The sequence below is a fragment of the Oryza glaberrima genome, chromosome 3 (assembly GCF_000147395.1).
Source record: "Oryza glaberrima chromosome 3, OglaRS2, whole genome shotgun sequence".
Classification (NCBI taxonomy): domain Eukaryota; kingdom Viridiplantae; phylum Streptophyta; class Magnoliopsida; order Poales; family Poaceae; genus Oryza; species Oryza glaberrima.
Genome location: NC_068328.1, coordinates 35,195,900 through 35,217,547, shown reverse-complemented (window position 1 = coordinate 35,217,547; position 21,648 = coordinate 35,195,900). Strand labels below are relative to the sequence as shown.

Genomic DNA, 21,648 nt, shown 5'->3' with positions numbered 1-21,648 from the left:
TCATTAATGTATGTATAAGTTTACAGGTCTCTCCTTTTCTCATATACTGATAGATATTCAGTCATCCACAGACATTCAGGAATCCAATCCACGGTAACTACACAGCATATGTACCACCCACCAAAGCTAGCTGATGCTTCTACCTTACGCCCACCTTGTTTTGTCCACACAAATATAACAAAAGTGATAGTTCCTTTTCAACCACTCTTTAATAATATAAGTACGATAAGGAAGAAGTATAGAACATCATCAACAACCACTCTTTAGCTTCTTCCTTCTTTTGCCTTCTGCCCACCTTGTCTTGTCCAAACAAATGTAACAAAAATGTGGCAAGCTAATTCAACGTTTTACATGCTCCCAGAAGGAAGGAAAGAACATCAACCGTATATCTGAACAAGGAGCAAACACCAATGCTCGAATTCTCGCCACCAAAGGCATTTTGTTCAATCATATCATGTGCATTAGAGAATATAGTAAAAGATAATCGGTGTTCATTGTCAATGCCGTAGCATCGCCATGACAACTCCAATCATAGGGCAGCCAAAAATGAACAAAGGGCAGTAGGTATTGAAATTGTTGCACCCAGAAAGAATAGTTCCCAAGTACAAGACAACCAGTATGACAAGGGTGCTTCTTAAGCAGGAGTTGCCTGCCTCCTAGAAGAGGCAATCAGATCTCGTAATTCCACGTGCTCTCCGCTATTAGCTTTGGCGCTTTGCTTTGGTCAGACAGATCAAATGACGCTGCGACCTGAAGAGAGAAGCATAACATGGTCAAGATGAAAAACATGGTCGGTAGCTATAAGAGTACAACCTCTACAAACATCTATAGTGAAAATAGCATAGCAAGTTGCTTTCAATGTTCGGAAGGAGCTAGTCAGACAGCACACCAGTGCCTTGTTGCGGATTTAAGCAGGGTTGCATGGGTACCTTTTTGAACAAAAAGTACTATTGACATTCTTTGTTAAATGAACTCAAACAAGCAGGCAACAAATCAATATAACTAGCCAAATATTTGTTCTTTGCCATCAATAGCACAATATGGTCACAGAATTACGATATTGCATTGTGGCACATATCATGGTCTCTCTGTGTGAGACTGTGAGATATAGGAAGATAGTCTTCTTTAGATAAGTTAGAATAAAGTCAGCACCCTTCTGTACCAGTATCAGTTAAGGCATGTCATGAAGGCTGACTCTTAAGCCGGCCCAAAACCCATCCATATCATTAAGGGTTGTTGATGCATGAGCTAACACATACAATGCATTTATCTGTTAAACTCTCCAATATTTAGTAGTATATTTAGTGGGATCCATCCCTAATCACCGTTTATTGGCTATACAATACAGTTCAATCTCCCTCTAATTCGCGTGAAGAGTCGACTCTGCATGTAACAACGGCTCAAAGAATAAAGCTTTGTTGGGTGCATTAACTCTCTTCCACCTCAGCTGGAGTCCAATGTGGCTGAGGCCATGAGTCAGCTGAGCTGGAGAATTGTAGATGCCCTTACGAACCAATCTACTTCAGCTCTTTCCCAGGGTTTAATATGAGGGTCTAAAACTTGGACCAGAACTGACAAATGTGAATACAAAATGACCTTTCAATAAAAAATGGTATGTAATATCTAAGTCACTTTTCTGCGATGGAACTGACAAGACTATAAAGCTAACCATTTTAAAGTTATATTCGTCTATGAAAAGCCAAAAGGCCATCTTGACAACACATTTATATTGGAGGACCTAGGAGATGTTAGAATAATATACGTTGTATAAAGTGAAAACAGACGGTCTAGATATTTAGATCTCTATTCACTTGATGCATAAATAAGCACATAGTATAGAGAGCTACCACAGTTTTATGGCCAAAAATCTTCCACATACATCCCTGTGAGATCAACAACTCAATGTTCTTTCAAGTCAACTCACCCAATTTGCTTCCTCATGTTTCTTCAGGCTCTATCCCCATCCTTCCAACCTAGATCCTACTAGAATTATCCATCCTAAAGTGACCCTATGATATTTGAGAACTATTGCTCACAAGGAACTCTAAAGAACAACATTGGCAGCTTAATAAACAGACAGGCACTTGTTCTCTATGCAACAAAAGAAGGTTTTCATAAACTGATCATAGCAAATCCTTCAGAACCACCAAGATAAATCAGACAGCCATTGCAAAACCATAGAAAGTACTGTGTGAAACATATAGTGAAGTAGCATACTGAAACATATAAGAAAAGAATCACGATGGAAAGAAAAGAAAACATGTACAGACATACTGAAACATCTTTCCAATGAATTTCTTCACTAAAAGTTATATTTTTATACACTAACGTTTTCCTCTCAAGTTCCTCACACGAAAAGAATCACGATTTGTTTGGGTGAGTACAGAAAGGTTTAAAAAAGAAATAATCGTGATCATGCCCCAACTTTCAACCCTAATTGTGATTTTACCCTCACTTTTTAGGGTTTGCATATTTACCCCTGTTTCTTCAAAACGAAATCACCGTTTGACCCAACTATGGATGGCAGTTAGGTGGGTCCCACAATATTGGATTAAAAAATAGAAATGAAAAAGAAAAATTAATTAAGAAAATATTAGATTACCAATCTGCCCCTAGTAATAGTATCATAACATTACATGTTCTCCTCACCTCCACTGCTCCCATCCCCAAATCGTAGATAGATCACGTGGCGGTGGCACCGATGGCAGCTCCGGCGAGCCGGCTTGGCGCGCGACGGAGACGAAGGCTCCTCGATGCGGTGACGCGAGCAGCAGCAGGCGGTGGCGGTGGCGGTGGCTCCTCGGCGTGGCGAGGCGAGCAGTAGGCGGAGAGGATGGCTCCTCGGCGCAGTGATGCAAGCACCAGGCGGTGGCGGTGGCTCTTGGCGTGGTGAGGCGAGCAGCAGGCGGAGACGGCGGCTCCTCACACAACGACGCGAGCAGCAGGCGACGGCGGCGGCGAGTACCCCTCAACACGAGCACCAGGCGGCGGCTCCTCGGCGTGCTGGCAAGCAACAGGCGATGGTGGTTGTCTAGTTTTCCAGGTAGCAATGATATTGAGTTTAGATGGCCATGATGGAGTGATTTCACACACAAAGAAGTTGAAGTTGCAAGCACGGGCTGACGGGCTGTTTTCAGTGCTATAGGTAATTCTGATATGCTATCAGCCATGTTGGCACACTGATATTCAGTGCTATAGGTAATTCAGTAATTCTGTATTCAGTGCTATAGATAGCAACGATATTGAGTTTAGATGGCTGCTATGTTGACACACTGGATGCTGTATCATTACTCTATCTGCAGTTTAACACTTCGCGTGCAACTCCCATTGTCGATTGTTCCTTCATGAGTTCATGCATGCTTGATGTTTGCACAGTTTTGCTATGAATTAAACAGCGTGATAATGGTTGAGGCGTGCTGCTCCCAGATTTGTTTGTAATATAAATGTTGTGATCCTGTTAGTGATGAAACTGGTGTGCAAAATTTTGTTTGATTTCGGTAAAAGTTTGTAAAAATCAGTTCAGATTTGAATCATTTCATGAAATGTCAGTTCAAAACAGTTACAAGTTTCATACACAAACTAGGGGTAAATTCACAAGTGTTGTCCAAAAGTAGAGGGAAATATACAATAGGAAGCAAGGGCAAAAATGTAGTTTTACACTCAACTTAACACCGTTAAATTGATCATCCAAACTAGGGGTAAAGCTTTGCTTCGTTTCAATAAAACAGGGGCAAAAACGCAAACCCTAAAAGTGAGGGCAAAATCACAATTGGACTTCAAAATGAGGGTAAGAATGCAATAGCCCCAAAAAAGAAAACTAGATTTGGCTTCCAAAGGGAAGTGAGCATGAGATGCATACATTTCTAGCAATGATAGAGGAGGATGTATTCAAACTATCTTTCTGCATTCCCCAAGTCCCCAGTCCCCAACAATTTCGCACCACCCATGGTCCATGGATAGATACGCACAGCCACTTTACTAGTTGATGATGTTCGTACTTGTGCAGTTGCACATCATCGAGTGGGGAGCAACATGGTTACAGTAGTAAAACGGGAATAAGCCTGTACTTAGCGCAGATTTGGATTAGTCCTAGACTGACAACAAGATGTTCAGTTCCATACCTAGCAGCGATCCTTTCAATTTTTGTAATTCTGATTCAAAACTAAGGTATTGAAATTGAACATTGGCAATCGAAACAGAGATAATTGAAGATGGCATGGATAGGCAAGGGAAGTAAGGATAAAAGGGAGGTGACCTTGAAGGAGGCACCGATCTTGGAGTCCCTGGTCCAGTCGAGGGCGAGGAGCTTGGTGGAGGCTTGGTAGGTGGCCTTGATGGCATCCCCTCCTTGAAACTTGCGGGTGACGACGAAGTCCCAGGCGTTGTTAGCGGTGTCGAAGCAGGGCTCGATGGTGGTGAGGCGGTCTTGGCCGTGCGCGTAGGAGTACTTGACGCGGCATCCGGAGGAGCCGAGCGTGTGGGAGAGGCTGAGCTTGTTGGCCGGATCGAAGGTGAGGGAGCCGTCGAGGGCGGTGCGGGCGGGCGGCTTGGCGGGGCCCGGGGAGAGGGTGGTGGAGTGCGTGTAGGTGAGGCTGACGCGGCGGTCGAGCAGCAGCGCGGAGTTCATGAATTGGAAGCGCACATCCTGCAGGAAGAGGAGGAGGAGGAAATGGGGATCGATTGATTGATTGATAGCGCGCGGCGAGAGGAAGAAGAAGAAGAAGAAATAGTAGTAGAACCGTACCTTGGAGTGGGGCTTGAGGTCGAGGAGGAAGGAGCCGGGCTTCTCGAGGGTGAGGGTGAGGCCCTCGAGGGAGGGCCCGCGGGCGAAGGCGGCATCGGTGGCGGAGGCCTTGAAGCGGAGGTCGGCGGCGGAGGGGGTGAAGGCGAGGGTGGCGGCGGCCGTGGCCTTGTCGCCCTCGTACCTGCCCTTCACCGTCGCCTTCATCCTCGCGAGCTCTGATCACTTTCGCCCAGTCGCCGCCGCCGCCTATCCTCCTTGCGCTTCTCCTCTCGTTGGAATCGTCGCCGCCGCCGTCGTCCTCGTATTTTCTTGGGTTTCCCATCCACCTCCACCAACCAACCCTCGCCCGCTGCTGCTAGGCTGCTAGAGGAATGTCCATGGGCCACCGTTACGGCCCAGAAAAAAAAACTTCATCGGCCCCATATCAAACACAAAGCCCATTAGGCCCCAAACATCAACATATCGCGCTCTCACTTTTTCTCGCTCCTTTTTCCACGGTTGCAGTAGCTGAGCTGTGCCTCGTTTCCTTTGCCATGGAATGGAAGGAAGAAGATGAGAGCAGAAGCAATCGGAGAACAGAAGAGGAAGAAGACAATAAGAAATATGAAGCATCAGCAGCAGCTAGAAGCAAAAATAGATAGTCCCATCGATACACTCTCTATTGCATTGCAAACAGCTACTAGTACAAATTTAGACTGACGACAACAGCAGCAAATTGCTGCATCCATCAGATCAACACACTTGTTCACAGCAAAGTCTAGCACGGTTGTGAACTCAAGTAGTACTACTAGCTAGTGGAGTAGTAATTATTGTTGGGTTTGCAAGCGAGGCGGCACGAACACACGATCGAACACGATCTCATCATCCGATTCCTGATTCATGATTGATAAATTGCTGTTGCAGCTGGAGTAATCTGGATCAGGCGAGCGAGGGGGCGATCCAGACAGGCTCCGCGGCGAGCGAGTGGCCGCCGGAGATGGCCAACCCATCCGCCTCCCCGTCGGCCAGGGAGTAGACGCCGATGGCGTGCGGCGCGATCAACTCCACCTCCCTCCGCGCCATGTACACGCAGTTCCCCCTGATCCCGGACCCCTCCGTGGCCCGCGCCGCCACCGACACCACCGACCCCACGAACAGCGCCTCCCCCGCCGCCAGCTCCTCCACCGCCTCCCACTTGCGCTCCTCCGCCGCGAACCGGGACACCTCCACCTCCACCTCCACCGCGTCCCGCCGCACGCTGTACTCCCTCTGCACCACCACCAGCGACCCCGACATGTCCACCACCAGGTACATACACACCCGCCCCCGCACCCGCTGCTGCCCCCCCGCCCCCGCCGCGTACCCCACCGGATGCTGCGCCGCCCGCAGCACCCGCGCCGCCGCCACCCGCGCCCCCAGGCTCACCCGGTACGCCACCACCGCGCCGTCCCCGCCCAGCGCGCACAGCCGCCCGCGCCAGATCGCCATGTCCTCGAACCCTCCGTGCTTCGCCCCGTCCTCCATCGCCATCCAACGACCGCCCTCCCCCTCCGCGTCCGGCTGCAGCAGCGCGATCGTGCCCGACCGCCCCAGCACCGCCACCACCCATCCCCGCGTGGTGGGCGGCGCCGACAGCACCACCTTCGCCACCGGGAACACGGGGGGCCGAGGGATGCCCACGGATTCGCCGGACGTGACGCTGCACAGGGCGATCTCGCGGTCGTCGTCCAAGGCCATGGCGAGCCAACCGCCCATGTGGCCGCAGCAGCGGGCGGCGCTGAGGCGGGCGGGGAGGGCGAAGGGGAGGATCTCGGCGCGGCGGAGGCTGAAGAAGGCGAGAGGTCCCCGGGGGGGCCCAGGGCGGCGGAGGAGGAGGCGCGGGGCCTCGAAGGCGAGGTCGGAGGGGAAGGAGGCACGGGCGCAGGTGCGCCAGGAGGAGCAGACGAGGCGGACGGTGACACGCTCCAGGGGGCTCATCAGCTTCATGATTCCTTCCAGGAGCTCCGGCGGGAGATCCGCCCACCCCACGGACAAATCCGCCCGCCGCCGGGGATCCATGTCCGCCCCGCCCCCTGCTTCTCTCTCTTCCCCCCTCCCCCTTTTCTTCCTCTTTCTTCTTCTTCTTTTTTAATTATTTTTTCTCTCAATGGCCAGTTTATATTTGTCCTTACACTTCCTCCCCTAAAATAACTTTGAGTACATGTTTGAAAAAAAAAAAACCTAAATATTTTGTGGGGTTCTTGACCGTTGGATCACTTTGAGATTCGTGAAGTGCCCAACCCTAACCACTCATTTTCTCGCTCCTCACTCCGAACACCGCCACCTCTCCGCCCGATACCCCTCCTCCCCAACCACTAACATACCAATATTGTTATATACCTCACCAATTATAGAATACGCCAACAGTACCAGCGGGGCTCATCAGACCTCACCCTTCCTCCCTATCCTATTTCTCAAGCTGATGATGGTGAGGTGTCCCCATCCCGTTGTCTTTGACGGCTCCTCACCATCGAAGACACCACTGCCTCCTAGCTCGTTGTGCTCTGAGCTATCAACATTGGTTGTTCCACCGCCCATAAATAACTATCAAGTTCTTGTATTTTACATCCATCCTTCTAAAACTTGAGGAACTCTCTCCTCTTTCTTCTACCCCGCCTCAACCTTAACCCTATATCTTAACTGGACTGGGCCTCCTAAGATCAAAGAGCTCACCGGAATGTGAAGAAAATGTCATGGTGTACAAATCTCAGATTGAATTGGATGGTCCAAAATATGTAAGATGGGACTTTGAGTTTCTATTGTAGGGAGATTAATAATTTTGGAAAACTATTGACCTTATTACTTTCTCTCTTTTATGTTGTCCCCACGGCACACAGGACAAGATCTCTCTTTGGGTTGTTTAATTTGATTCATGGTTAAAATTTGTCATTCCAACTACAATAGCAAAAGTACGAGTAATAACAAAAAGCTTGACGCAAATTTAATTGGCATATGAATACGTTAGCTCCACGCCTTGAGAAAAATATTTTCTTTTTTTAAAAAAAAATTTCTGCAACATCATCAAGATCACTGTTTATTTCTTAAAATATTTAATTTGTAAATAATCTATAACAATAATTTGTTCAATAATCTAAATCAAATTATTGCCTAAAAAGTATGAGTAAGCACGATCATGGAATTCAATCATGCAGACACGGAAATACATTTACATATAACATGAGACGTGGCCATATTAGGCATCAAACCAAACATCCTCTTATTTTTGGCAGCCAGGGAAGAGACAAGGTCATATTAAGGATTAACAAACAATTTGGTTTTGTGGATTCATAATGTAATTTGATATTTGATGAGTAGCAACGATTATGAGTTGTTGGAGGAAGAAACCATGGGAGAATATATATGTTTTTATTGGGAATAGGATGAAAAGAAATGATCGGTCATCTTTGGAATATAGAGAGATGTTTGATGAAATCAATGGGAAATTGCTTTTCCTAGAAAGAGTGAGATGTTCCTCGCTAGGGATTTCATCTTGGGAATAAGTTCACTTTGATTCCCTTAACTAGTGATCGAATCTGATTCATATCCCTGAACCACAATTACGGATATCTCGACCCCCCAACTATTAAAACCGGTACAATTTAACTCCCTTGGCGGTTTTAGAGGCCGGTTTTGCTGACGTGGTGTCTACGTGGCAATATTGACCTAGTCTTCGTCCCCATTCGGCGCTGACGTGTCGATTAGGTGGCATTAGAATTAAAAAATATGTTTGGGGGCCCATTTGTCATTAAAAAAATATGTGTGGGACCCACAGACATGTGGCCCCACATCTCATGCTCTCTCTTCTTCCTTCTTCCTCCCCCTCTCTTTCTCTTCCCCATCGGCGAGCGTGGGACAGGGGCTGCCGGCAGGCAGTGGTGGTGGCGGGCGGGAGGGTGGGCGAGCGAGGGTCGGGTCCCCTTTGCGAGCTCGCGACTTTGATTAGACCTCTTTCAGTCCCCGATCAACCAAGCCACCACCACAGTCGAGCTTCTCTCCTCCCAGAAATCCCAATCCACACCTCGTTCGCGCCCAATCACCACCACAGCCGAAACCCCCCAAATCCGGTCTCTGCCGATCGCCATTGTGGAGCTCAAGCTGTGACTTGCCGCTGCAATCCATCCCCTCCATTTCTTCCCATTTCTCCCCTCCCTCTCCTTCTTTTCCCTCTTCCTCTTCCACGGCGGAGAGGCCAGGACTCGGGGAGGGCGGCAGTGGCGGATGAGGTCCGCGCGGCCCTCGCACGCTGTGTCCAGGGCGGGCTCAGGGTGGGAGCGCCGAAAGGCAGTGACGAGGAGTGACCTCTCCCATCTCTTTTGTGGTCGGGGTGGCTAGGCTATCAGAGGCAGCGAGGGAGCGGAAGGCACAGAAGGACGAAGGCGGTGGCTGCCGCTCTTCCAAACGACGTTCTACCACTGCTGTTGCCGCCGTTTTGCTTCTCCGACTCGATGCTTCTTCGTCTTCTCCAACGAAGGCGGCTACATGAAGCCGGGAAGGTTGTGACGGCGACAAGAGGTTGGGAGGGCGGTGACGGCAAAGTGGGAACCGCGCCAGCCGACTCCTCTTTTCCTCAAGGAGTTAGCTCCTTGTTCCCGCCGTGGCATCCTCGATGGCGACCACCCTCTACGTCAATTCGGTCGTCGACGATGACGTTTAGTCGCACAGCTCCGCCGCCAAGCTGTGCCGCTCGTCGCCGGCTACCGCCATGACCCCATCCATCCATCCGACGCCGCGAACACAGCCGTGTCGTTCGGCCCGACCACCGCAGGCGCCACACATTGAGCTCATCTGGGGCGGGAGCGGCGACAGCTGGGGAATCGAGCCGCTGCCATTTCCGCATCTCCGTCGCGCCTTCCGTCGTCTCCGCCGCTCACCGCCGTCTCTGGCCCTCGCCTCCCACCGCGGGAAAGAGAGAGAGTGAGGGGAAAGAGAGAGAAGGGAGCGACGAGGAGAGGGAGGAGGAAGATCAGAGAGCATGAGATGTGGGGTCCACATGTTAGTGGGTCCCACACATATTTTTGTGAATGACAAATAGGCCCCACACATAAATTTTAATTCTAATGCCACCTACGCGCCACGTTAGCACCACGTGGAACGAAGAACAGGTCAATACCGCCACGTAGGCGCCATGTCAGCGAAGCCGCCCTCCAAAACCACCGAGGGAGTCAAATTGCACTGATTTTAATAGTTGGGGGTTCGAGATATCCGGTATTGTGGTTGAGGGATACGAATTAGATTCGGTCACTAGTTAAGGGAGTCAAAATGAACTTTCTCCTTTCATCTTGTGGAGGAAAGCAATATATATGGCCTAGTGGATGAAAAGATGGCTCATTGGCCCATTGGGAAGGGAAGGCAGGAGCCCATACATATTCCAATTTTTCTGGGCTGTCAGTGCATAAGGTTAGTCCAATAAGGAATAAGTCTATTTGACCCCCTTAGCTCTTGCTCCTGATTGGATCACCTCCCTCAACGTAATAAACCAGGTATAATGCCTCCCCTTTAATTAACGTATTATAGTCATCTTTGGAGTTATAATAACCACAACATCATGCGTTCTTATATATGGGCTTGTTTGATTGCATCCATTCTTAACCTTACCTTACAAAATACTCCCTAGCAAGCCAAAATTTTAGCAAAGTAAGAGTTTTGACAATGTTACTTCAAAGCTTTTAGTTAGCTTTGCCAACATATTGGAATTATGTTCTTCTTCTTCTTCTTCTTCTTCTTCTTCTTCTTCTTTTGTTTTTTGCAACAAACCAAAATGAACACCGAAGTCAGTCGCCATTAGCATTTTTTTTTGGTATGGTTTCATACTTTTATTGAGTGTTAAATCAAACACACGATATATCTCATCACTAGTCTCATTTGTTTTTTCGAGTATAAATAATTATAAATGTTTACATGGTAAACAAGGTTTTTTTTTCATGAAATAATGAATCGTAAGAGAAATAATCAAGTGAATGAAAGAGATGATGAAGGAGCATGCATGCAGGAATCCTATGTATAGGAAGGTAGGAGGACATGCATGCATCTTTTTCGTTGGCAGCAGGCAGAGGCAGGCATGGCATTGGCATCGGCATCTAGAGCCGCATGGATGATCCAGATCCAGTCCAGAGAAAGAAAAAACCAAAAGGAAAAAGGAAGGTCAATGCCATCCTCAGCTGTGTTCAATCCGTACCTCCCCGGCCACCGGCCAAACCAAAACATAGGCCAGCCACCCGCACCCACAGACCCAGACCAAGCTTTTGCGTGCGTGGTACGGGTAAACGACGGTTACTACTAAATACTATTATCTTTAATTTAAGAAAACTATTTTGTGTAACTAATGGGTAATTAACTGCACAACATATAGAAGGTATGATAATTTGTGTGATTAACTAGTTTTAGATGGGTACCCAACGCGTTGTTTGCGGGAGAAGTGTGTGATAAAATAGTATATATGAGTTGTAAAATTTTATTTCTTGGTTACTATATATTTTTTTTACCTTAATCAATTATCCAAAGGTTATAAATGATTAGGTTGTATGGTGTGACTTTTGGAGAGAAAATATACAATTTGCATTTTTGATGAATCATTCAAAGGCTAAAAACAATTAAGGTGATGCATATCATAACTACACTTAGTGAAGATCAACTTTATAGATATATAGATTTCTTACATACTATACGATTTTCTATTGTGTGCTTATATATTATACCTTGATCAAATATCCAAAAGGTTATAAATGATTGGGTTGTATAGTGTGGCTTTTGGGGAAAAAAGATGCAATTTGTACCCTTGATGAATGGTCCAAAGACTAAAAATAGTTGAAGTGATATGGCTTCATGAAAGAGGAGGGAATTAGAATTAGCATTTTCTTTACAGAGGGAAAAATAGTAACCTTATCTCCTCCTCCTCCCTCCTCATTCACGATGTGCTTGGGATGAGAAAGCTTGTGCTGCTGCCGCGTGCTCCGCTTCCCACACAGCACCTTGGCCTTGCCGGTGTTGGTGATGCCTACTAGACCGGCCTCCTCCCGCCCTTCCCCCTTTGTCCGATGTTCTTCTTCTCCAAATACAATGATGTGAAGCCCCTACCCTGTCGGTCCTTCCTCATCGCCGATGGCTCCTATCATAACCAGTCTCATTTGCTGTCGTCTTTCGATGCCAACCCTACCTGCCACCACCTCTAGCCCCATGGCTCCGACAGTGCCACCGCTGTCCTCCATTGCTCGCTGGCCACTGCCCACCACTGCTCTGACCGTCGCCACTACTGCCCCTCTAAGCCTAGGGAAAACCCCCTTCCCCTCTTTCTTAACCCCCCCTCCCACCTTAACCACCCTCTTGAAACCTAATCCAATCCATGGCAATCATCAAAAGGGCATCAGAGAAGAAGAAGAGCTCACAATTAATCACTGAAAGAATATTGCTATCATTTTTTTCAAACGTGCAAAAGCCTTGCGCATCGATATATTAATAGGGGGAAAGGAGATTTTACAACCACGACTAGCTGATGCAGGTCATGGGGGGTTACAGGAGAGATGGCGGGCACACTAGATTAACTAGGAAAGACAACCAAATTCCTGAAAACAAAAAAAGAGAAAGAGCTTGTATCTAAACGCCAAGAAGAACTTTTAGGGGACTAGGTAATGCCACAACCCAAAGCTTTCCTTATTGAACGATATGATGAACACCACCATCTCCACCGTGAAAAGTATCTCCTTGAAAACACGAGCATTTCTTTTCAATCACAAGTGCCATGTAACAAGGAGGACAAGGGAGTCGAACCCTTTCCTGTTGTAATCCCCTGCAGCTGCGGGCAAGAATACTCCCACCAAACCTGGTTGCTATTGCAATTATCATCGTTGTTGATTAGTTACCCCTTCTTCCTTACCCCTCCCTTTATTCATAGCAGGTATCGGAGAAGAGGAAGAGCTTCCAATCACTGAAAGAACTACCCCTGGCTGTTGGATGCCCAGACAAGCGATTTCAATCACCTAAAGGCTAGCAAAAATACCCTTAGTTGCTTCCTCTCATGCATCCCAATGGCCATGCATGGGCACAATCACACGGCTATTAAACAATGTGGTGCTTGCTAAGGGCATCCACAATGTATCACTAAAGTGGGCATTATACAATAAATGCAACTCTAAGGGCAGACAATATACATTGTGGAGGTAGTCCATATGGCATTAATTGCTAAAGCAGTCTTTAGCTATATGGGCTGGCCACAAGGAAATAAAATACAATACTTTTTGAGTTCACTGTGTACAAATGAATATAAAATCTAAAGCAGTTGGTGCTGGTGCGTGAGCAGCCGAGCAAGTGTCCGTTGAAGTAGCCGTTGCTGCTGGGTGTTGGCTCTCCTTCTCCATGCTCCTATAAAACAGACCAACAAGAGATTTCAGTTTGTATCTCTTCATTTCATCAGGAGATGGATTCTTCCAACCAAAAATTCATAGATCTTCTCAGTCAAGACTCTTCAAACCATGCAGAAAAGCCTAGCCACAACTCCCCTCCCCAACAATTCCCCAATAATTTTCCCCAATCTCAGTTTACCCAAAGCTTCAACCCACATTTTTTACACAATTTCTATCCATTTCGTTCCCCAAGCAACTATCCACCATATGGTCATTCTCCTCCCAGCTTTCAAGGTACTCCTCCAAGCTTTCAAGGTATTCCACATCAAGGAAATTGGGCACAACCTAATTTAGCCAGCTTACAAGGTTTCCATTTGCAAGAAAATATGGTGCACTCACCAAATCAGGGGTTTGGAACTGCAAACCACCAAGCAATATTTGCACTGCAACACCCCTCAGTTAGAGCCACTGCTAACAGTTCTTCCCATGGGTCGGAGTCATCGACTCCCTGCCCTGCAAGACAACAAGAAGCGCCAGTTAATCTCGAGTCGTCAAGTGAAAGCAGCGAAGACGAGGTGAGGAGAGCAACACGCACCAATTGGACAGAAGAGGAGAACTTACGGTTAATTAGTGCTTGGTTGAGCAACTCGGTTGATCCTATAGATGGAAATGACAAAAAGGGAGAGTATTATTGGAAGGATGTGGCTGATGAGTTCAATAACAACCGTCCTACAAATGGCCACAAGAGGACAGTCAAGCAATTGAAGACACACTGGGGAAATGTTAAGAAGGACATTGGGAAGTTTTGTGGAGTTTATGCTCAAGTTAGACGTACCTGTACCAGTGGACACTCTGATGACATGATCATGGAAAAAGCTCATCTATGGTACAAGAATCAATCAAATCAGAAGAAGCCTTTCACCTTAGAGTATATGTGGAGAGAGCTCAAGGATCAACCAAAATGGCGAAGTATTATCAAAAAGGAAGAAAATAAGAACAAGAGGACTAAGATTTCTGAGTCAGGAGCTTACACATCCTCATCAAACCAAGAGACTGAAGAAGAATCATCAAACAAAGAGAGACGCCCCGAGGGACAGAAGAAAGCAAAAGAGAGATTAAAAGGAAAAGGAAAAGGAAAAGCTCAATCTTCTCCGTTGGGGAACCAACCATCTCAGAACATAGTTTTGTACAACGAAGCTATGAAAATTAAAGCTGAAGCATTATTGAAATCAGCAGAGGCAACAGCAAAATCAGCAGAGGCAAAACGGGAACAAATAAGGATGGAAAAGTGGCAGGCATACATTAAACTGGAAGAAAAAGATACCTCTAATTTTAGTGGAGAAAAGCTGAGAAGGCATGAAGCTATGTTGAACAAATTATCTAAAGAACTAGCTGAGGAATAAAGGAGAAGCATGTTATTGTTCCACTGTAGTGCTTAGTGTATGATAAGTTTAGTTGTCAAATTTGGTGTATTGCTGATGTACTTGTCATTTTCAGAATTTAGCTCTAGTACTAATGTAAAAGCTTAGTGTACGATTAATTTAGTTGGCAAATTTTGTGTATTGTTGATGTACTTGTCAATTTCAGAATTTAGCTCTAGTACTAATGTAAAAGCTTTTACTATATCCCCACTTGTATTATGCAAGAAATCACATTTTTTACCGCACATCTCTGCTCTTAATATTATTTTTCATTCATGAGTCATGATAATCTTCATGAATACATTGCAGTACAGAAAAACCCATACTTACAAGATGTAGGGATAATTTTCTTCGCAATTCAGTTATTACTCCATACCTGCACATATAACCATAATAAGAAATATAGATGATAAGCAAAACATAGCTGTTGGAATAGTGCCAAAAGGAAGAAATAGTTGTCACAAACTAGTTGTTGGAATGCTGCCAAAAGTAAAAAAATAGCTGTTGCAAACTAGCTGTTGGAATGCTGCCAAAAGTAAAATATAGATGTTGCAAACAAGCTGTTGGAAATGTATCCTGCATATAAGAGATGCAGTGAGGAAGACACTACTCACATTCTCACTACCCACTTCATTCAGCCTCTTGGAAGATACCACTCCCCTCTCACTGCCCCCTCCATTTAGCCTCAACCAACTTAGGAAAATGTCAGCCAACTCCCAAGAACAATCTAATCGTATAGAAGATTCTCTCACCAGTTCCAATCTAGAAGAGTTGATGTGGGAAGAAATCAATGACCCTATGGAGGCTGAAATTGAAGATCAGATTGAAGCAGAGATTGAAGCAGAGCTAGAGGCAGAACTAGCTGGACCATCTACTCAGCGTGGGGGCTACACACGCAGGTACATCAACAGGGATCATGAAGAGGATCATAACAGATTGTTTGCTAAATACTATTGTGACAATCCTTTGTACACTGATGACCAATTTCGTCGGAGATTTCGCATGAGAAAGCATCTATTTTTGCGCATTGTTGAAGCTCTTGGTGTTTGGTCCCCATATTTTCGTCTAAGACGAGATGCATTTGGCAAGATGGGTCTATCGCCACTGCAGAAATGCACGGCTGCCATCAGAATGTTGGCATATGGTACACCAGCTGACCTTATGGATGAAACCTTTGGAGTAGCAGAAACAACAGCAATGGAAAGCATGATTAATTTTATTCAAGGTGTGAGGCATTTATTTGGTCAGCAATATCTTAGGAGGCCTACTCAAGAGGATACTCAACGTTTACTTCAATTTGGAGAGGCACATGGGTTCCCTGGAATGTTAGGTAGCCTTGATTGCATGCATTGGCAATGGGAAAATTGCCCGGTTGCGTGGAAAAGGCAATTCACCCGTGGTGATTATGGAGTACCGACTATCATGCTAGAAGCAGTTGCCTCTGCTGATATATGGATTTGGCATGCATTTTTTGGGGTTGCTGGTTCTAACAATGATATTAACGTATTGGACCAGTCACCATTGTTCACTGAGGTACTACAAGGAAGAGCACCTACTGTTCAGTTTACAGTTAATGGGTCTGACTATAATATGGGATATTATTTAGCTGATGGTATTTATCCAGAGTGGGCAGCATTTGTGAAATCTATCAAGAGACCTCTGAATGACAAAGCTAAATTGTTCGCACAACGCCAAGAATCAGCAAGAAAAGATGTGGAACGAGCTTTTGGGGTTTTACAGAAACGTTGGGCCATCATACGTCACCCAGCGCGTCTTTGGGAAAGGGAAGAACTGGCTGATATCATGTATGCATGTATAATTTTGCATAACATGATAGTTGAGGATGAAAGAGGTACCTATGATATACCGGATGACAATACATATGAGCAAGGACATTTTTCGGCACAAATGGCAGGGCTTCACCGTGGCCCAATCTATGGATTTGAAGACGTCCTAGAGAAAAACTTGTTGATTCGTGATCGAGCAACCCATCGTCGTCTCAAGCAAGATTTGATGGAACACATATGGCAAAAGTTTGCTGGCCAACAACATTAGAATTTATTAGTTTTATCACTCTTGACTAGTTTATTAGTTTGTTATTAATCTTGTACTTTGCTAGTTTGTATTCATGCTCTCATCTTAATTTGCTAGTTTGTATTCAGGAACCGAATTTAAGATTTACATGTTTCTTGGACTGAGATTTTAACTATTTGTATTTTGACTCCGATTTGCTCTCTTTTACTTTTTTTTAAATAACTCAAGCACAACCAGAACTGGATATTCAACCACAAGATGAACACATATATTATTGTTGCACTAAATGAATCGAGCTGCATGCATACGACTTGCCTCCAGCAACCAGATCAGGACATCAATAACCTCTAGTGCCAAGCAAATCATTAAAATCCCAAAGGAATATAGAACTAGGTGATGATTAACCTGCATTGCATCTGTGCTTTCGTCTCAGCTGAGAGACGTGCCTGCTAGCTTCTTGTCACAAGCTGCAGCCTTGCCGTGGCCGTCCGTCCCCCGCGCGCTAGCTTGCGGGACTCTAGCCGGCCGGCCGCCGCGCGCTCGCCGCTCCCGCGATCGGCCGGATGGCCGTCTGGCCGCCACGCGCTCGCCGCCGGCTGCCGGGTTCACGCGCTCGTCGCTCCCGTGGCTGGCCGGCTCCTGGCAGCCGTCCGCTCCTCCAGATTTCCGCCCGGCGACGGTAGGGTTTCACCTTGCTCGCGCGAATTGGGGATCTGAGGTGGAGGAGAGACGGGGAAGTTGAGAAGAAGAGATATTTTATTTACACGTGGGACCCACCTTATCTTCACATAGGCTACAAACATTGTGAGATTTGCTATAACTGATGCCTCCTGCTGTGGGACCCACTCTTATGGGCTGGTTCATACATATACATTGCTCATGCCCTAATGCAGTAAAGCCAGCTGCTGGTGCTTGTTGCACAGGGCCAGAAAAGCAAAGCTACAGAGGCCATGGATCTCCGGGCCATATGGTCTCCACTGGCAGTTGCTCTGACCAAAAGCCATTGTTGCATGCATGCCAAACACAGCTACCGCAGTACTTCTCTGCACTGCTCTGCAGGACGACCTGACCCAGATCTGACCATGCATTGCCTTGCATATAGCAGCACATAGATCCATCATATCCAGAGATGAGACCACACGATGAGACTACACGACGACGCTGCCTATTTCCCATCCAAAACAAACAAATCTAGTAGATAAAATATAATATTCTCTCTATTTATAAAAAATCCAATTCTAAAAATTAATCTAAAATTAGACCAATAAAGTATATATGCTAGCATTATGAATCTGAACCCATACTAGTTTTGATTATTTTTCCGCAAACTTAACCATCTCAAGCGTAACCCCATACTCCCTCCATCTTAGAATGGGTCCAATTTTTTATCGTCTTCTTTTTATCCTAAAATAAGTTTATTTTGAAGTATTCACTGCATCAGAATTTGTAAAATAGAGGATAAATATATTGATAATAGAAAAAGAGAGCAATAACTACATTGGGATTAATAAAGTGGGATTCCCAGACTTTTTAATTTTATATTGATATGCAGGGCAGAAGAAAAATTAACTTATTTTGAGATTTTGAGATTGAGAAAGCAGGGTAAGTATTTTAAAAGTTATACTTGTCTCTATCAGTTACTCCTATCTCTTAATTAGTATTTAAATTTCTCTGTCTATTATCGATCTGAACCACACTGCCCTCAACAATCTCTCGATACAATAAAACACATTATGACTTCTTTTTTTACATTCTTGATCCAACCATCTCTCAATGGATAAAACACATTATACTTTTTTTACATCCTTAATCTCTCCAATACAATCTAGAAACACTTACTTCCATCATTTTAAAATATACGAATTTTAATTTTATGTGTTTTAGAAATATATTTGTGAAAAGAGGGAGCAGTATATATATGAATATATATACTGTGTTACTACTACTCTACTCCTAATTATATCAGATCCATCTATCCATGACGACGGTTTAACAATTTTCAGCCTTAATTAGACGATCGATGATTTGGTACTGCCTTCCACCATTAATTCCATATTGTTGAGACCTTTCAAAGGGATTGAAACCAAATTAGGGGCGGAATAAATTCACATCTATTTTGGTGTAAAATGAATTAATGTTCTCAATCCAATCTAATTTCTTTCTCTACCGGATTAACTGAAAATAGCATAGTTTCAGCTCAAATTAACCAGCTATATATATACGTGCCATTGTGTTGTTATATTTAGGTGGTGTTATTTTTTAAGGAAGATGAAGATAAGTTAGGATACGTAAAACAAGAAAAATATTAGCGCCTGACTAATTGAGCTTTAATTATTATAAAGCAACTTCTTTGGGATCCGTACGGGAAGTACATACGTATCAATTTAATTATAATACGCTATACATCCGTAAAGAAAACTTCATTCTTTACAGGAATCTGCACAAGTGATAACACGTGTAGATAAATGTGAAAACTTTGAGGGAGTAGCCAGTAGACTACTCCATGCGGTCGTCAATGCATGCATGGATGATCTTTCTGTTCAGGTGTCGCTTGGTACAGTGCACCTAGCTTACCTAGCACCTCCAAGCTAGCTAGGCTTTCTGTTCAGTTACTACTACATTTAGCCTCGAAAGAAAAATCAACTTTTATACGCTAATTTAGTGATAGTATATGTTCAAATTTATATACCTAAATTGATCTATTTTGAGACCGAGGGAGTAACCATTACACCTAGCTAATCTTCTGTTCAATGCGCGTATTCCTAACCATTCAATTTAATTTGGTCAAAACTATTAATCATCTTTGTGCATCATTAATTCACTGTAAAATACTTCATGCAAAATGCAATATATATTGGAGTATTTAATAAATAACCAAGCTAGGAACTTAATCAAATTTACTATATACGGCTATGTATATACTTTATATAGATATGTACTTGTCTTTCATTCTAGACTAAAACGAAATAATTACGAAAATGAAGCCTACTGGTGGAGATTAATTGAGTGCATAATTATGGAGAATAATGTGATGGTCTGAAGGAGGGCAACAATATTCTTCGTTGAGAGCCTGAGAATGACATTTTGACAAGTATAGGTACAACTCACCTCACCGGTCAATTATATTGCAACCATGCATTATACTATATGGCACCATGCGTTGAATAATTAAGCTACATGTTCCACGAAAGTGCTACACATTTGTCTGTGAAAAGTGAAAACAACCAAATATTGACTTTTAGCTTAGTGCTATATATATACTATGTGATGTTCACATTATTTCCTGATAGATAGTTAAAAGTGTGATATATATATATATATATATATATATATATATATATATATATATATATATATATATATATATATATATATATATATATATATATATAGATATATATATATAAGGGGCGAAGACAGCATTTTAGCAAAAGTAGGGCTAGCTGAACCATATAGCTATAAATTTTTTGTGCAAATTCTATATAAATTTCAATGTTTCTCCATTGAAAATTTTTGCCACGTGTGGGGCCCAAGCCCAAGTTGCCCAACACGTGGCTCCGCCCATATATATATATATATATATGTGTGTGTGTGTGGGGTTAACAGCACGCTGTATTTGCTTTCAGAATTGCAAATAACAATAAAAAACAACTACAATTAATTATAAGTAATTTTCTTAGTGTACATAATTTATTATTTTCAACATAAAAATGTTTTGTTTCCTTTGATACGCTTTAGGTTTTGTCATATATTGATGCTACCTATTTCAACTTTGTGCCCCCATGCATTTTTAGAATCCTACGTCCACCACTAACATTACTTTGGTCACAGTGCGCTTTCTATTGGATTTTATTGTGACTATGAATTTGCAGATGGTTGACACTGGTGCGCGAGTGTGGTGTGCGTACGGTTAAATGTAGACTATTTAAAAGAACATAAATCCATTTTTCAAAATAAACCAAGCACCTGTTTGTAGTGCTACACTAAACTCATAAAAGGGACAAAATTGAATTTTAATGAATGCATGGACTGGCCTGCTATATATTCCCTCCATCTACTTTTGATAATCATATTTCTAAATCTGAAAAATTTATTTTTGATAAGCATATTTCAATCCAACAACCTATCATCTTAATGACTTTCTCAGAATTAATGTGTGACTCTCTATTCTTCCACACAAGATTGGTTGTGTCAGGGTTACGGGTTAGGCATACCCTTTACCCTTCGATATACATTACATATCGGCATGGCATACCCACGCGCATACGGATACTTCCCGCGTACACTAAGGAAATCCTTCACGAAGTCTACGGATGGGAAGAGTCTTACTCGGACAAGACTGGGTCATCAATGTATCGTATAGGGTCTGTTATCTCCGAGTTCTACTTGAAAACCGTCTAACCTGCGATATAAAAGGGACCCCCCGGGGAGGACCTGGGGCATCGAATCTCAGAGCCAACACAACCCTCACAGCCTACGAAGTCGGAGCCCGCAAGGAACCAAGTCGCCGGGGATCTAGTCGAACCAACTCGACCACGATCTCGCCGGATCCGTCAAGTTCCATTGTTCCCTTTGTAACCTGTGTTTTCCACTATATAATCCCACATCAACTGGATTAGGGCTATTACTTACCAAGGGGTCTGAACCAGTATAATCCACGTCTTTTGTCTGCTTGAAGTCGTATTACGTAGATCCTTGTACCAACGTACCCCAATACCCTCTATATCCGGTCTACGGGTACCACCCGTCGACAGTGGCGCGCCAGGTAGGGGCCCTTGGTACTCAAGGTTCTACTACTATGTCATCCAGCCTCGTCGACAACAGTGTCAACACCAACCTCAGCCAAGTATTCCCTGCTTCAACGATGCTGGTGTGGACCCAAGTCAGCGAAATCGTCTTCCCGGTTTACACCACGACGCCGATCTCAACCGGTCCGCCAATGACTAGAAACGAGTACGCAGTGGCTACAAACCAAGGCGACTCCATGTCGAAAAATCCTCCCGCTGAGGCGGAGAACGGAGTATCAACGACATCTGAGCTCAAGAAGGATTCTAATGTGGCCAAACCTTGTCGTTCCGACATGAACCGCGAGCCG

General features: G+C 44.6%; 2 protein-coding genes across 2 annotated transcripts; both read right to left on the bottom strand.

Moving 5' to 3' along the window:
• Positions 1–388: 388 nt before the first annotated feature.
• Positions 389–5,064, bottom strand: LOC127766910 (outer envelope pore protein 24, chloroplastic). Its single transcript, XM_052292084.1, has 3 exons — positions 4,745–5,064; positions 4,256–4,645; positions 389–750 (listed from the first exon to the last, which is right to left on the bottom strand). The coding sequence occupies exons 1-3, from the start codon at positions 4,946–4,948 to the stop codon at positions 670–672; spliced, it is 675 nt and encodes a 224-aa protein (XP_052148044.1). The 5' UTR covers positions 4,949–5,064; the 3' UTR covers positions 389–669.
• Positions 5,065–5,380: 316 nt separating this feature from the next.
• LOC127766909 (uncharacterized) lies at positions 5,381–7,129 on the bottom strand. The gene has a single exon (XM_052292083.1). The coding sequence runs from the start codon at positions 6,779–6,781 to the stop codon at positions 5,663–5,665; it is 1,119 nt and encodes a 372-aa protein (XP_052148043.1). The 5' UTR covers positions 6,782–7,129; the 3' UTR covers positions 5,381–5,662.
• Positions 7,130–21,648: the final 14,519 nt, after the last annotated feature.